At 39.8% G+C, this 15,794-nt stretch overlaps 1 protein-coding gene across 5 annotated transcripts in view; it reads left to right on the top strand.

Moving 5' to 3' along the window:
- Positions 1 to 15,794, top strand: part of stxbp5a (syntaxin binding protein 5a (tomosyn)) — a 109,581-nt gene that overhangs the window by 65,873 nt on the left and 27,914 nt on the right. For all 5 annotated transcript variants that reach the window (XM_037750127.1, XM_037750129.1, XM_037750130.1 and 2 more), the window contains 3 exons: positions 12,256 to 12,379; positions 14,625 to 14,703; positions 15,532 to 15,686. In XM_037750127.1, the coding sequence (XP_037606055.1) occupies positions 12,256 to 12,379; positions 14,625 to 14,703; positions 15,532 to 15,686 (358 nt within the window). The remainder of the gene's footprint in view (positions 1 to 12,255; positions 12,380 to 14,624; positions 14,704 to 15,531; positions 15,687 to 15,794) is intronic.

Consider the following 15,794-nt stretch of genomic DNA (forward strand, 5'->3'; position numbering starts at 1 on the left):
AGTCCTCCCACTTCTGATCCACAAAAACTGGGAATTAAATCACATATTCATGAACTGAACTGTATACAGTTGCATGTGTGTGTGTGTGTGTGTGTGTGTGTGCGTGTGCGTGCGTGTGCGTGCGTGTATGTGTGTGTGTGTGTCAGAGTTTATTCCTAGAACAAACCTAGTGTATGTGATAGTTTACTACAGCTGACAAGGCTTGCGAGCTGAGAATATATACTGTATGTACATTGCGTATTCACATATCCAGCACGGATACAAACCTCAGACGATAGTCTCCTCTCTCATCTGCTGATGATGGTACGAAAAGAGAATCCTGACTCAAAATTGGCCAAAAAGTGATATTTGAATAATTACTCTAGAAAAACATATCGGTTCGAACTATTCAAATATCTATTTTTGTGAGATATGTCCATAACATCGTGTCCTAACTGGCCTCGAGCGACGCAGCACTGCGCAGCGTGATTTAAGCTGAACTTTTATCGGATGCCCTGTTTCTATTTATTCCTGTCGCCCGCTTTGAAAGCGCCGCAATGGACGAGGAACGGCTGATATGTGAAGTTGAAATGAGGAGTTATGTAGACGATACCTCCTCATTTCTCTACAAAAACCTAAATAAGGTGACAGCTGGCTGGAGGGAGATCACCTGAAAGTTTCCCACTTGCTGTTGACTATATTGTATTTCATTTCCAGTAAATATCATAATAATAATAATGTGTGTTTAAGAAGATAGGAAGTACTACTCACCCATATTTTAAGTGGTTCCAGTGTGATCTGGAGCAAACAGCTGATAGGTACATGGTTTGTTTACAAGACGCATCGTAACGCTTGCTGTTAAGATACGGTGTCACTCTCTCTGGGTAGATGCTAGAATGTACCCACCAAACGTAGGTATCTCTTGAAAGAAGCGCTGCCCGACAACCTGTCCTAATCTTAACCATTCAAGGTCAACGCCTAACCTTCAGCATCTCACGAGAGGTTCGCACACAAACTACATTCGGTGGGTACATTCTAGCATCTACCCTCTCTCTATGTTACATTTAATTTTCAATCAATGAAAGTAACGTTGTGTGACTTGCTTCATGCTGTGCATTCAGAGGCAGACAGCCGTGGTAGTGCTGTTTTTTTTCACAATATTAATTTTCCTATTCTAATATTTTTCTTTTTTTTACTATTCAAATATATATATATTCAAATTTAGAATATTCGTTGACAGCCGTAGTGCTGACAGGGAAGGAGTAGGACTAGCTACATCCTTTTTTCATCTCAGCATAGATATAGAAGGGGGCAGGTCAGTCTGCATAGGAAATAGCAGCTCTAATGTGCAGGTTAATGAAGATGAAGCTGAAGTTTGGCTTGCCAGGGGAAAGTTTTATAGCCAACTCCAACTGGAGGATTTATGCTATCCAGCTATGAGAGGAATGAATACGGATGTCAAAGTAATCCCTCAACAAACGTGTTAATTAGAGGTGCATGTAGAAAGATTTAGTTACCTTTGAACAGAGCCTGCCAGTCTTTATGCGATGGTAAGCTAGCCAGCTTCTGGCAGTAGCCTCATATTTACCATACAGATGTGAGAATGGTATCAATCTTAAATATCTTTTACTTTGATATTAGTTGCTTCTTTAGAAAGTATGTATTTATGAAATATCACTTCAGAAAATATATTAAAAAAAAAACACTGTCTCTGTGACTAGTGCTGCGGTCACAACTAAAGACAATTTCATGAGTGGTTCCATTTACAAAGAGCAGTTTGTGAAATGCATGTTTTAACAATGTCATGATTTATACAGCATCTCCGGAGTGATGTTGAGAGGCTGCGCTGTGATTGCGTTTGCATATTGCAGTTGTAAAAAAGGGAAACATTTTGTAAAAAGGTCCGCCTTTTTAAAGCAACTGAGTCATGTGGCTTTATTGGCTTCCCCAGAGGCAATAGTGGTGTGTCTATAAATAAAAGACGACACGACAATAAAAAAAAAGAGACACGGTGTCAGAGCTGCTCAGATCCCCTCTGGACCTGGCATGTGTCACACCTAGACTTTGGTATCTGTTACCAGATTAGATTGTATACAACATTTCCACCAATGCAGTTGCTATATTTGGATTGTTTTTATGATCTAGCATAGAAGTGATTTGTGCTGTTTTTTTTAGAAAATCTTTCTATTTACTCCATGTGTTATACATGACTAAATACATCTATGAATAGGAGATCTCATTCATAAACTTGTCATTGAGGTTTAAGCTGACCGAATGGTTGCAGGCAGACACACAAACAGTCAACATGTACATGGTCATACAGTGGTGTCCGTAATACTTAGACACAGAGCCAAACCGCCTGTTTAAGATAATGAGATTATTGTAACACTCATGCTGGTGCTCACCTCATTGGCAGCGCTGTGCTACTGTAAGCACGCTGAGATAACAAGAGTCACAGAGGACTACATAGGCACAAAAATGAGAGTGGATTTTGTATGTTCAATCTGTACGGTTCTCTCTCTCTATGCCCTGTCTCCCTCGCTCAGATAAGCTAATATCCTCCCGCTGCTCCTAGGGCATTACAGTCTCTAGTATTGCGTCTCCCAAGGGAGCTCATCTCTTCCCTCCAAACCCCTACGGTTACACCTCTCCAGAGACCGAGGGTTGGAGTGGGCGGGGGCTGCTCCCTCATTTCGCTCACTATGATTTGCACTGGCGAAGAGAAAGAGCCTGCAACACACAACCGCTTTGTCCTCTCTCTCTTGCAAAGTCTCTGGGTTATTCCCCTGGCTGATACATCCAAATGGTTATTAGAGTCAGATATATTTAAAGTTTAATTTGCCCCCAGATCAGCCCTTCAGGGGCATTGAAGACAACCTTGTGCTCTCCTGTGCAGCATCACAAGTGAAATGTGGTTATGATTCGTTGTGACTTTTCTATTATTACTGTTGTGGACAGGGCTGTAACAACCAACGCTAATTAAATGGACTAAAGAGTGAATGCTGTGGAAGATGAACACACCAGGGCTTTGTGAGGGTAAGGGTGGGTGGTATGGACAAAATGAATATGATTTCGATATCAGTGTGTTATGATATTCACTTAAAGGTATACAATGCAGCAATTCTCGCTTACTGTTTTGTAAACACACCATTCAGAGTTGGCTCTTCCTCAAGTGAGCTAGAGAGTGAATGAAGAGAGGGAGCGGCGTTAGTGAGAACAAAACGGTGAATCAGAGAAATAAAACATTCTTTTTCTGATTGTGTCACAGCAGTTACGCTCTAAAGCACAAATAAACACAGCCACACCTTCGCACAACCCTGTGGGAAGGTGCTGCATTGCCAGATTTTTTATGAAGGACGACATGACAGCTCCCCTAAAGTGAAGCCAAAACATCTTGATCGCCCCCTGGTGGCTGGCTGCATTGTATGTCATAAAGCCTGCCTTCTCCATGTTAGCGGATGAGACATGGGCCTAAAACACTAAAAAGTCAAAGTACACGCCAAATACATTTTTCCAAAAGATGGTTTATGTCATTTTATGTAGTTCTAATCACGCTGATGTATGTTCAAGTGTTAATTTTTCTGATAAGTTTGTTTTTCTTTGGTTATTTGATGCGATAAAAAAGGGGTGAGACATAATGATTGACAGCTGTGAGTCTCTCTCGCTGACAAGCTGTGGCCGTGCTCGGCTTGCAATCGGTTCGGGCGGGTGACCTCGATACCACGGCTCCATCGCCCGATCACTACTGCGCAGACTGTGGAGACGCGTCGTCCATCTATCTCTTTCTCTGATTCACTGCTTTGATCTCATTTTTGCTACTACATATATTGTATGTATGTTGGTAAAGGTATGATGATATGCACCTACTCAGTTTATCCAATGTTATTTGCGAATGTAAGCACTGCTTCTGTTTACACCTGAAAGGGTGGAAAGTGGCAGCGAACATGGCTCCAAAATCTTGAATAGTATTGGGCGCGCGGTAGTGACAAGGACAGTAGAAACGCACTGGCACTTACAGATAAAAGGTTTTTTTTTGTTTATAGTGGGCAACAAACAAACGTGTTTCAGCTAGATGCTCTTGTTGAAACTTTGTTTGTTTTTTGCACACAAAAAAACTAAAAAAGAACCTTTTTCTGTGAGTGCCAGTGCTTTGTTTCTTCTACAACTGAAAGGGCTCTTGAACCTTAATTTGTATGGATGCACTAAGATATTTCTGGCCTCCACTGATTGGTGGACTCTACTCAGGTGATGTATGGTGTTGATGGTGTGTGACAAATTAATTTTAGAAGGTCTACTGACCCAAATGTAGTCAATTTAATAAACTGAGCACGACTAACAGTGTGCGGTGAGTTATGTGGTATGTGGTTTAACTGGGAATGATGTCACAGACAGTGAAGCCTGAACTAAATGTCCAACATCAAGATGGTTGCTATGGCAGCATGGGTCTAATTTGATGCGAAGATAGTATATATTTGATATTGCGTGGACTAGTTGGTACAATTGGAACTGTTTGTCGTCATCATGAACGTGTGCAAATCCCTGGATGGCGTCTGCTAATAATACTGTAGGGTAAAAAAAGTTTTTACAGCTATTAAATCCATTGCAAACTCTATTCTCCCTGCTGCGCACTCTTTTCCCTGCTGTGTGCTTTTCATTCAAACGCTATTTGCCTAGAAGCTTGCTGCCAAGTATCAAAGTTGTCGACTGAAACGAACAAGGAAGCTTTTCCTCTTCTCCTTTTCAGCAGCAGAGTAAGCCAGCAGGCCATGCAGTGACGGAGTCAGACTTTGGAATAAGCACGTCTTTTTAGAAACAAGTGAAAGGCAGTCTATGGTCTCGGATTTCAAAGGATAGAGATTAATGTCTGAGTAATGTCGGCTCTTGTATTCTTGGTATTTTTCTAATGATTCTTGCACTCACACAACATCAGCAAGCAATGTGCACATAAGGGAAATAATGAAATGACTCGAATGAAGGCCGCTTTTGTTAGTTATACATGCTGTCAAACTGCAGAAATGTCAGCAAATCGGAACTTAAACCTGGCACCCAGACAGCAGGAGAGTTTCTGGCAGAGTTCAGACCAACGGCAGAGGCGATAAAACTTTTGTTTTTACAAGCTCTCAAAGAGCTGAGAGAGCACGTCTTCCGCTCTGTGTCTACCAGTGGGTTGTCTATTATTAGCCGTGGATCAGCAGTACAGTATGGGTTTCCAGAGAGCGCTAGCCAGAGAGCATCCGTCACTCTGACCCCCCGCTCCACTATGCTCTGTCTGACTCAACACCTTGGTCTGAGTCCGACCCTGATGAATGGCTGACATCACAGCTGGATCAGAGTTTCTACTACCCTCCTTCCTCTCCTGTTTGTCTCCTAGTGGCTGTTTCTAGCTCAATGAATGCATAAATGATTCTTTTATTCTTGTGTCATACCTTTTTAAAAGGCCCATTATTCAAACTCATTAATTTATCCTACAGTCCTCATTTACAAACAGCCCAACTTTCCGCCCCTTTTGTTTCTATCACAACTCAATCTTGTGTATTTCTTTTTCTACATTTCTTTCTGTAATGTTTACTGTATTTCCCTTCCGAATAGTTTTAATATTTCTACTTTTATATCATTTTGACTGTTTCTCCTGTACTTTGCCTTATTGACTACCTTTACATCTACAAAATATTCTGCCCTTATTCCGAAAAAGACAATATTCCTACTAAGCTGTTTACATGTTGATTGAAAACTAATATTCCCATTTACATGCAGCCGTGCATACTCAGATTAACGTAACTGTTGGCGGCGGATCGTGCGAACACAGCCTTCCTCTCCCGTTCCTTCAACCACCTTCTTGAAAAGGTCGGTGTTGCGAGATTTGCACATATCTGAAAACCTGTTGATATCCAGGTTTTTCATAACATTTAAAAGTAGTTGTGTTTCTCCTTCCAACCAGAAATGTGGGCTTTTCTTTTGGGCATGCATCTCTGCAAACTGTCGGCTAGTTAGTTTGTGTACAACGCACAGAGCTGGCCGTAATGAGGCAAGAAGCCGTTGGGCCGTGTGTCGCAAACTGCCATAAAAAAACCCAATTGAGACTTATATTCCGAATGCGCTGTATACGTACATGTCCAAAGAATGCTCCTAAAACTTGAATAATATCGACATATCCCACATGTCTTTATAAGAAAATGCTCCATTTGAAATGAGGCCTATTTCAGAGTATCCAAAGGGAATATGCTGTGTACATGACCGGTATTAAATTTGGAATATTGTCATATTCTGAATAATACTTGAATATTAATGAGCATGTAAGTGTCGTCATTGTTCTCAACATTTCTTTCTCTAGCTCTTTTTCTCTTTATCTCTCTGCCAAATCATGGGAAAGGGACCAACAGCTTTTTGCCCAAAAACCCTGTTAACCGTTGTTGTTTACCTCCGGTCTGACTGCCATAACCAGAACGTGTTTGTGCAGAAATGCAGCATGCTGTGTCTAAATCTGCGCCAAAACACCAAAAAAAATGTGGGATAAAATGTTTGCTTAGGAGCAAGACACAATTCTCAGAGCTATTATTGAAGGCCAACAATAACACAGTTAAAAGTGCAAACTTATTCCCACAAGCACTAAGCATTAATTACTTCATTTCCAAGCAATACAAAACAGATTTAAGAGCTTTGGCTGTGCAGGAATTTGTGTTATTAACATATTTTAACAGAATTCATGATGTAAACAACCTTGATTGCTGGATGCAGATTTAAAACGAGTTGCTGTAAACACATGAGAAGCACTTTTTTTTAATCTACTTCCAGATGGGTGAGGTTGTCCATATAGGACAATGCATTGCGAGAAAGAAGTTCCTGCGGTATTCTACTTGATGGACAGCTCAGTTGACTCTATGTGATATGTCTGCGTGCGGTAAATCCCTCCCATCTGGTTGTCTGAGAAGATTAAAAACACAAAGCTACAAATTATTGGCAAACTCTATCCGACACAAGTCGAGCTTCATTAACAAGTATTTTCTTTCCCCTTCCCCCCTAAGACCTGTTGAGAACACAGACCGATAACTTTACTATTCATTGCTGATGGGTCATTTGGCAAGTCTGGCGCATTATCCATTAGATGGATAGAATAGATGGTCAGTCTCTGTGGGGCTCTATCTGTCAGGATGTTACTCCTCATCATACTAATGTTACCTCCTTGTTAAGAAAAAGGTGTTTCCCCTCACGCTGCTCTTGCAAGACATTTGTTTATTTCTTTATTTTCCTAATGTAATTCCTAACAAAAATACAGACGTGGAAGGGGTTATTGTGAGATTTTGAACCACGTCAGTCACTCTGTTGATCCAATGCTTTGGCCCAGAGTGAAATATCTCAACCATTATTAGATGGATTTGATTGGATGAAGGATGATGAGGATGAATCTTGACATTTTACCATTTATTATTTTGCCTACGGGACGCTAGCACTACTGTATGTGGAACGTTCATGGAGCTTGCTGGTTGCTGGAGTTGCTGGTCTATTGCTGCCTTGATCGGCTAGTTTGTTTGCGTTATTGTGTGACTTTAATTTGTTCGGATTCACCAAAGTTTCACAATTGCACAAACAAACCAGTCAAGGCAGTGGTAGACCAGCAACCCCCTTGTTCTGCCCCCTTGTATTCAATGGACTCTGGTGGCTTTGGCGAGAGCATAGATGGATACAATGGTTTCAGTTCCCCGACGGAAAGGGCTGTCTGCGAGCAAAATAAAGTGTTTAAAATATTCTAAATATAGCGTACACTTAAACGGATATTGATTTTTTTAAGTTGGGCCTTTCTTTTAGGTGGCTAAAATAAGTTTTGCTGCCGGCCCCGTCCACAGCAGTACATTGCTTTGGTTACGTGCGATAATTCCTGTCTGCTTCTCCAAGCCGTCATCTACTGTAGGTAATACACTGACTATGAATAAGTATCTCATACAACCCCACTTCAAAACACCCAAACTATCCCTTTAGGCGTGTTAGGAGGCATTTGCTAATTAGTACTAAACACAAAGTCCAGCTGAGGCTGATGGGAATGTCATTAATTTTGCGGGTACTTAGTCATAAACCAAAGTATGGGACAAATCAATTTTTGATCTGATTATGGTATTATCACCAAAGTTATTACAAGTCAGAGCAGCATTGCCATCCCTATCCTTGAAAACTTTACGTCCAAGTTCATCGCAGGCAAGGGTCTAAAGAGCACAAGCTGTTTATTTCTAATTTAGGCAAATTAAAGCTGTTCATCTAGCACCACCAATATGTCAACACTTTCACTTCTCCAACACTTTTGACAATACACGTCAAAAAGACCAAAGTCTCTATTGTACTTTGAGAGTACTAATAACATATTCCTTGCTCTAATCATGACCGATGATGATGCATCATCTTATTTCATATATAAGTCTAAATTGGTAAATAGAAGCTTACAGGGGCTTGTTTCAGGGCTTATATAATAACCGTAACACAAAAACAGAAACAGAGTGGATTTTGTGTTCCAAAACAAAAAGGTATTGCTCTATGGAAATCACTGTTGACATGCTTGCTCCCAAATGCTTGTTTTTTTTTTCAGTTTAAGCCTTTTTTGGTTGAATGTTTTCCTATTTGAGCTGAATTTCCATTGCTGTGTGTACGTGTGTGTGTGTGGCACTTGAGGGCTAAGCTGTCTTTGTGTCCCAGTGTGACCCAGCGCTGGCAGAAGCGATTCTAATTAGGGCTGTGATATGCATGTTTATGGGTACGTCTATTTTCCTCCACCAATCTCAATTTGTGTGTTTGTTTTCGTCTCTGCCGTGAATTAGTGTGTGTGTGTGTGTTTGCATCTATGTGGGAACCCACTAGCTCGTGTGTGTGACTCTAATACATGTTGACTGAATTCTCTCATCCCCCAAAGACCAATCTGTGAAAACTGACCTAATGTAATAACTCATGAAATTAGTCTTTTTAATTGGTATTGTTTGATATGATGAGGACCATGTGTTCCAATTACTCTACTCATTTTCCAATTAAGCACTGTGCATTGTTCTCTATTGGGGCTGTCGCAGCAAACAATGCACTGATAGATTTACAGAATTCAGTCTCTGAATGGGTGAACAAGGGCTTTTTCTCACAAAAGAGTGATTCAGTTTCAGCGCTTTCTTGAATATATGCAGATCATCTCCTTTATCTGGACTGCATCCCAGTTCCGGCTCCAAGATCCACAAGTTCTATATGTCTAATCATACGTACAAGTTTTATAGTATAGGATAACTCATTTCAGTTCCTGAGTGTGGGATGCTAACAATTTTACAGAATCTGATATTTGTTCACACTGCGTTCAGCACACCTGCTGTAACTACATCCACGCCACCTGGCGCTGCATGCCCGCTGAATCACTTCTGGCAACAAATCATTGACAAACTGCATCCCACCTGTCCCTGTCACTCTGCCTAGTGCCTACCAGAACTCACACCTGAGCCATTACTCATTATTGCTCTCATTATTTCCGAGAAAACAATCCTCATGAAATCAGGAAGCTCCATAACTAAAGAATACCTGAACAAAAATAAACTTTTAGTCATGTTTCATTCGTGCGTCTTTTGTGGGAGTGAGTGAGTCATTAATGAGATAATGTGAGTAGTGCGGCTATGCAGCATGATGTCACATAACCGTCGCATCAAGCTCACTGTGACCTGGAGTCTTATTGAGGAAACCAGGATAATGAGACCTTTTGAAAATCCTCAAGGCTGTGCATCTAAAAAAAACACCCACCTCAGGAAGTTCTCCACAGCATCACTTTATTGGTTTCATGTTTGTGAGTTTGTGGTCTGGTCAAGGAAAGTCTATGTGATGGATTACACACTTTACCAGCAAGCAATAGATGAGCTTCATTACCCCTCAAAACATATAAATATGATACAATTTACTCTGGACAGATGCAATTACATTTGTTATGGTGAGCATATCTCTGACATTGGTTCCCCTCACTGTCTCATTTTGCTATTTTTCTGAAAAACTTTCAGCACGTTCAGTGAGCCCGCCACGCAGCACCATTTATGATTAATGACACACCGAAGGCTAAATTGATATACGCCTAAATAAATAGCAGCTTCAATTGGATGAGATTGACTTAACCTTGACAGCGAGGTAATCATTCATGTCAGATGAGCGATGTGAGACAAGGAGACAAGGAAAACCAGTGGAAAGTTCAAACTTCAACAACAAGGGGAGCTTTAGCTTGAATATTAAAGAGTGGAAAGTGGAAAGAATTTACATAAACATGACCAACAAACACTTTTTTTTTTTTTTTTTTTTTTTTAGAAAAGGCTATACCCAATACTAATCATCATGTCAGAGAATATGTCCAATCATTGGGCCTCATGCAGGAAGTGATATAAAAACAAATTGTCTTTTATTTTTCTTCACATCCACGCTTTGTTCTTATTTTGTTAGTCGCCACTGATTTCTGGGATTCACCGATGTTTTATTATTTTTGCTCTTCTCTTAGGTAAGAGAACATTTTACAAATCGTTGAGAATACTCTTACCAAGATAAGAAAAAACATCTTGTTTTCATAATCCACAAATTGTTTGTCCAACACAAGGAAACATACATTTGTAAGTTGAGGAACAAAAAAAACGCCTATCGTATAATCAAATTTAGATTATTATATAATTATAAGGATTGGATTATTAAATTAGTGGGCTAAAGAAATACTATTGGTCCATTGATCCCAATTAAGATTATTAAAACCATTGGACGATATTGCCTGCGTTTATTTATTTCCGAATGGCTTACATACTGCTCTTTGATGCTTTTTGATTTTCCTGTAACGGCAGTTCTGACGCTCTGGAAAATCACATGTTTTATTTTAAGTTTATTTTACCTCAATTTCACTCCTGGTGAAGTTCTTCTACTTGCAGCCTTTTTTTTGGTGGCATCTCTCCAATTCTTTGGCATGTGCCAGCCACACGCCTCCAATTTATGATCAAGTGGGATTCATCATTCAGCACATCTGGGTAAGAGCAGATTTGGATGGTTAAGAATGTTTACCGCAACTGGAGTTGACTGATTTTTTTCTCTTAACAGAAAATATAAAATAAGTTTAAGAGAATATTTCTCCCTGAGGTCCATTGTCTCTGAGAGAATATGTCCCCTGACAAAGCACTGGGCCTGTGGAGGGACATATTACTGATGCTGCAGGTGTTCTGGTACGAACACGCCCCCCGTATGTGCAAAGATTCATGTGACAAGCCTCGTAAAACTGCTTTGGGAAGCTGTTGCGAGCTTTTACGCATATTTTGTGGTGCACGCCGTCGTATTTACTTAATGTCAAAACGTTCGCTGGGTTTAATTATGAGCTATATGAAAAGGGCATCAATAAGCAAGGTTGCCCTTTACTGGCATACTTTGGGCATGATGTGTTTGTGTTTTCAATGATTGCTTGTCAGTAGATAAATCATCGTGAGGCAGGATTACAGCAGCAACAGGACTGTTCTCTCTAACTCTGTCCTGTCCTTCTGTATTCTTCTCTATATCGATTAGCTTGTCACTGTATCAATTTGGTTCTTTATTTTTTCCCCTTTTGTTGTGGTTTTAAAGGTCTACAAATGTTATACCAGTAAATACTGTAAATATTAGAAATGTGATTACTTTCATTTCCTCTATTAAACTTGCGATTGTTTTTAAACTTCCTTGTTTGCCTCTTAAGTGCACATTACTGACAACGGTTTTTGTGATATTCTCTTTTACCTTCTCTGCTTCTTCATTGCTCTTTGGGTTAGCCAGACAGAATAACTGAATACTTTCGTCGTAAATCCACGGCTCAAAATGACACCAGATGAACCTGAATGCACCAGAACTACTGTGTTTCAATTATATTGAATTTTGAAGACCGTTTTTATTTCCATGAGTGAATTTGTGTCTTTATGAAATAGAATTCTTCAAATTATAGCCGTGGTAATAAAACCTTGCTCCTGGTATTCCTGAATGAAATGACCAATCCATTTCCGGCTTTTCTCCGCATTTGTTATATAAAAGCTTGCTCTAATATATGCATTTATGCCACAGGAAATGCTCTGAAGTCAGAGGCCGGAACCTTTTATCTCACTTTCACCATCTGTTCAACAGTATATAATCCAGAGTCATTGACAGCTTAACCCACATATGAACATTGTACCGTGTACCATATGGCTGCAACAATGCAACACACTTGTAACGTAAGGGAGACGGCAGCACATGATGCTTCGTCTCGCTGAACCGCTGACCCCCCTCCGCTTCTTGCATGTTGTTTCCTAGGCGATCCACTCAGTTGCCTGGCATCACGAGGGCAAGCAGTTCATTTGCAGTCACTCAGATGGAACTCTGACCATATGGAACATCAGAGGCCAGGGCAAGCCCATACAGACAATCACCCCACACGGTAAGGATGGAGACGCAAAAACAAACACACACTCACACAGAGGCTGTGTCTGGAATCACTCCCTAACTCACTCATTTACTACTCCTTATATTACAGATACTCGACAGAGCGTAACCATAGTGCACTGCTGTATATACAGTAGTAAACGGGGTGTTTCAGACACAGCCAGATGCTTATCTTACCGTATAATATTCGGTTGGACCTCCCATTTCAATATACTCAACAGTTTTGGTTGTGAATAGATGACATATTATGAGGATCTAATCTTCACTAAGTCCTAACTTTAATTTTACACTTAAATATATATGGTTAGGTAATTAATTAACCCCACACTTGATCTTGTTTTTCCTAACATTAAAGAGGATTTGTTATGCTTTTGTGCTTTTTCCCTTTCCTTTAGTGTGTTATATAGTTTTTTTGTGCATGTAAAAGGTCTGCAAATAACTATATATATACATATGAAACATGATATCAGTCTAACAGTTGGAGGGCAAAACTTCCTTTTTCAAAAATTAGAAATTAAAGTAAAACATGTGGTTTTAATACTATATACCCAAAGCTGAAAAATATGCTTTTATCCTAGAAACTTTTAAAGTATTTCATCTCGCCAACAGAATTATTTGTAATTTATTTACTGCTAACTTCATAAATGTTTACATCTCTCTTTTATCTCATAAAAAAAAAAAAAAACGCTGTTTGCAGTGTTTCAATTTCTTGCATCCGTCTTTTTATGTGTATTTTTCATCTATTGTGAAGCACATTTTACGGGTATCTTATTGCATAACGTTCTATACAAATAAGGTTTTATTATTATTTTTATATCATTATTATCATATTCTGAGATAAACTGAGACAGAGATAAAGAGACTCATCTAAATCAGTGGTTTCCAACCTACTGTAGGGGTCAGACCTCTCTGAAGGGGTTCCTAGATAAATTGAAGGGTTTGTGAGATGATTACAAAAATTAGGAAATAGAAAAAAAACTATTATTAGTATTTTATTTGCTTTCTTTGTAAAATGATGAATAATTTTACTTCTTCAGGCCTCTGAAATTCAAATGAAACAAGAAAGTCACCCTGCATTTGAACCACTCACAACATAGAGACGTGCAGGATTGCAAATAAATCGAGTTGACTCTTCTTACCTTATACAAATAGACTTGTGGACGTCAAACTTTCTGTAAGGTGGGCCATATGAAGATAGATGCATCCACCTCTGTCAGTCACATGGCCCACTCTATACTCATGGAAACCACATGCCTTCCTCATCGTTTCCCCATTTCAGTCAGAGGATTATTGTCAGTTCAATTATGTCCTGCCTGTTTGCTTCACTTTGTGTCTGCACGTGCATACATTAGTGCCGGTGCTCTGTTTATTTCCTGCAGAAGTCTGCTCTTTTGAAGATGCATTTTTAATCCATACTCCTCTGTCTCCCCACATACCTCCTCACCCCACAGAGCCCTCTGACAACTCACCCAGATGAAGGGCTTGGCAGGACTAGACAGAGAGTGTGTCAGTGCAACAAATGGACAGAGAGAGTCAGAAAGAGGAACAAAGAAAGGAATTAAATGAAAGGGGGAAAAAAACAACAACTTCTAACCAGTTTCTCAAGCTGGTTTTGTATGTAGGGGATTGCAGAAAGGATTTCACCACACAGGCTTTTTAATTAGTTGTTTCTCCCACTGCTGCATACGTAATTAGTTTGGTATTTAATGGACAATTATGCAAATTCCTTTGACGGATTTTAAGTAAGGCTTATAAGTCCTCCTTTAATTGTCTTTTTATATATCTGTTATTTAGATGTAGTTATTAAAAGCAGTTCTTTATTATACCGACCTGCCTTGTATAACTTGCCTCAGGGGCTCACTTCAGTAGTAGTTCAGATATATTCAGCTGCTTGTTGTGCATTCTGACTTGCATACCTAGGCACACATGTGATGGATGTGCAAATTCACACGGACCTCCCTTGAGGTTCGAATAGATGGATTCTGTAAATCATCCGTGATTGCCACACCTTCTTCTCTGCATGTCCCAGCCCCTTGCGTTTGTCTTTATCCTCTCTGATGAATAGCCCTTTGTTATTGTCTGGCCACTGTTCACAGCTGCAATTTAAGTGCAGCTCAGTCTGAACAGCTTCTAGGTAGAGAGGGAAAAGAAAAAATGAGATGACAGGAGAACCGAGAAGAGAGGAGGTGAAGAGAGATGAACTGGCAAACTAAAGTAACTTCTGTTTGTTCTATTTTTAGGAAAACAGCCCAAGGACGGGAAGAAGCCAGAGCCTTGTAAACCCATTCTCAAAGTGGAGTACAAAACCACTAGAATTGGGTAAGCTCCCTCTCTCTCTCTCTCTCTCTCTCTCTCTCTCTCTGTTACTTACACAAATGCGTACATGCTTGGGCATTAATATGCTTAATTATACAACACAGTTATGGCGCATCAAGGTTATTGACAGCGGTTAAAAGCTGCTGCCAAGGCAATGTGAGTAACACATGTGCATGTGTGTCAGACTAGGAGCTATCTACAACTAATACGTAGTCTTATATCCATCTTCTGATATTAAAGATTTGATATTTGACTTAACTTGATATTTGAAAAGTTGTACTTGTGCTTATGCCTATGTGTTGTTTATTTGTGCCTATGAGTTGCGTGCATTGATGTTTATGTCGGTGTTTCTTTTATGTGTGATTTTAGCTTCCTGCTCTGGTCTGTACAGCACTTTGGTCAGCGTTGAATGTTTTTTTAATGTGCTTTATTAATAAATTTGATTTATTGTTTGATTGAAAATAATGAAGAAAACACAACTCCACTTTGTATCATGTATCAGGGGTTTTTCTCCAATACTTTGTCCAGTTACTACAGTAAAAAGATCTCTTAAATTGTCCATTTTTTAAGTTCACTTGTGGTTTCACCTGTCAAAGTTAACTGGTCACATAGCCCATAGACCATATCTACAGTGTACTGGAGGTGTATACGACTACGATTTATGATATGCAATTTTAATGGACATCTGTAGTCGATGAAAAACTAGTCGATGGTTATACTGCAACAACAGAAAAGTATTTTCTGTTGTTGCAGTATAACCGTTATATATAAAAAGCTAGTAAAATGTTTATACCTTGTGTGTGTGTGTGTGTGTGTGTGTGTGTGTTCCAGAGAGCCCTTCATAATCCTGTCTGGTGGTCTGTCCTACGACACGGTGGGCCGGCGGCCATGCTTGACAGTAATGCACGGGAAGAGTACCGCCGTGCTGGAGATGGACTATCCTATAGTAGACTTCCTCACACTCTGTGAGACACCGTACCCTAACGGTAAGTTTATGTTCATATGGTGCGTGCTTGTCTGAGCATTATATCTGTATGGGAGTTGTCCTCTTTAAGGCCAGAGATATACTGGCTTTTAACTACACGTGTGCGTGA

This window comes from Sebastes umbrosus, chromosome 18 (assembly GCF_015220745.1).
Source record: "Sebastes umbrosus isolate fSebUmb1 chromosome 18, fSebUmb1.pri, whole genome shotgun sequence".
Lineage (NCBI taxonomy): Eukaryota > Metazoa > Chordata > Actinopteri > Perciformes > Sebastidae > Sebastes > Sebastes umbrosus.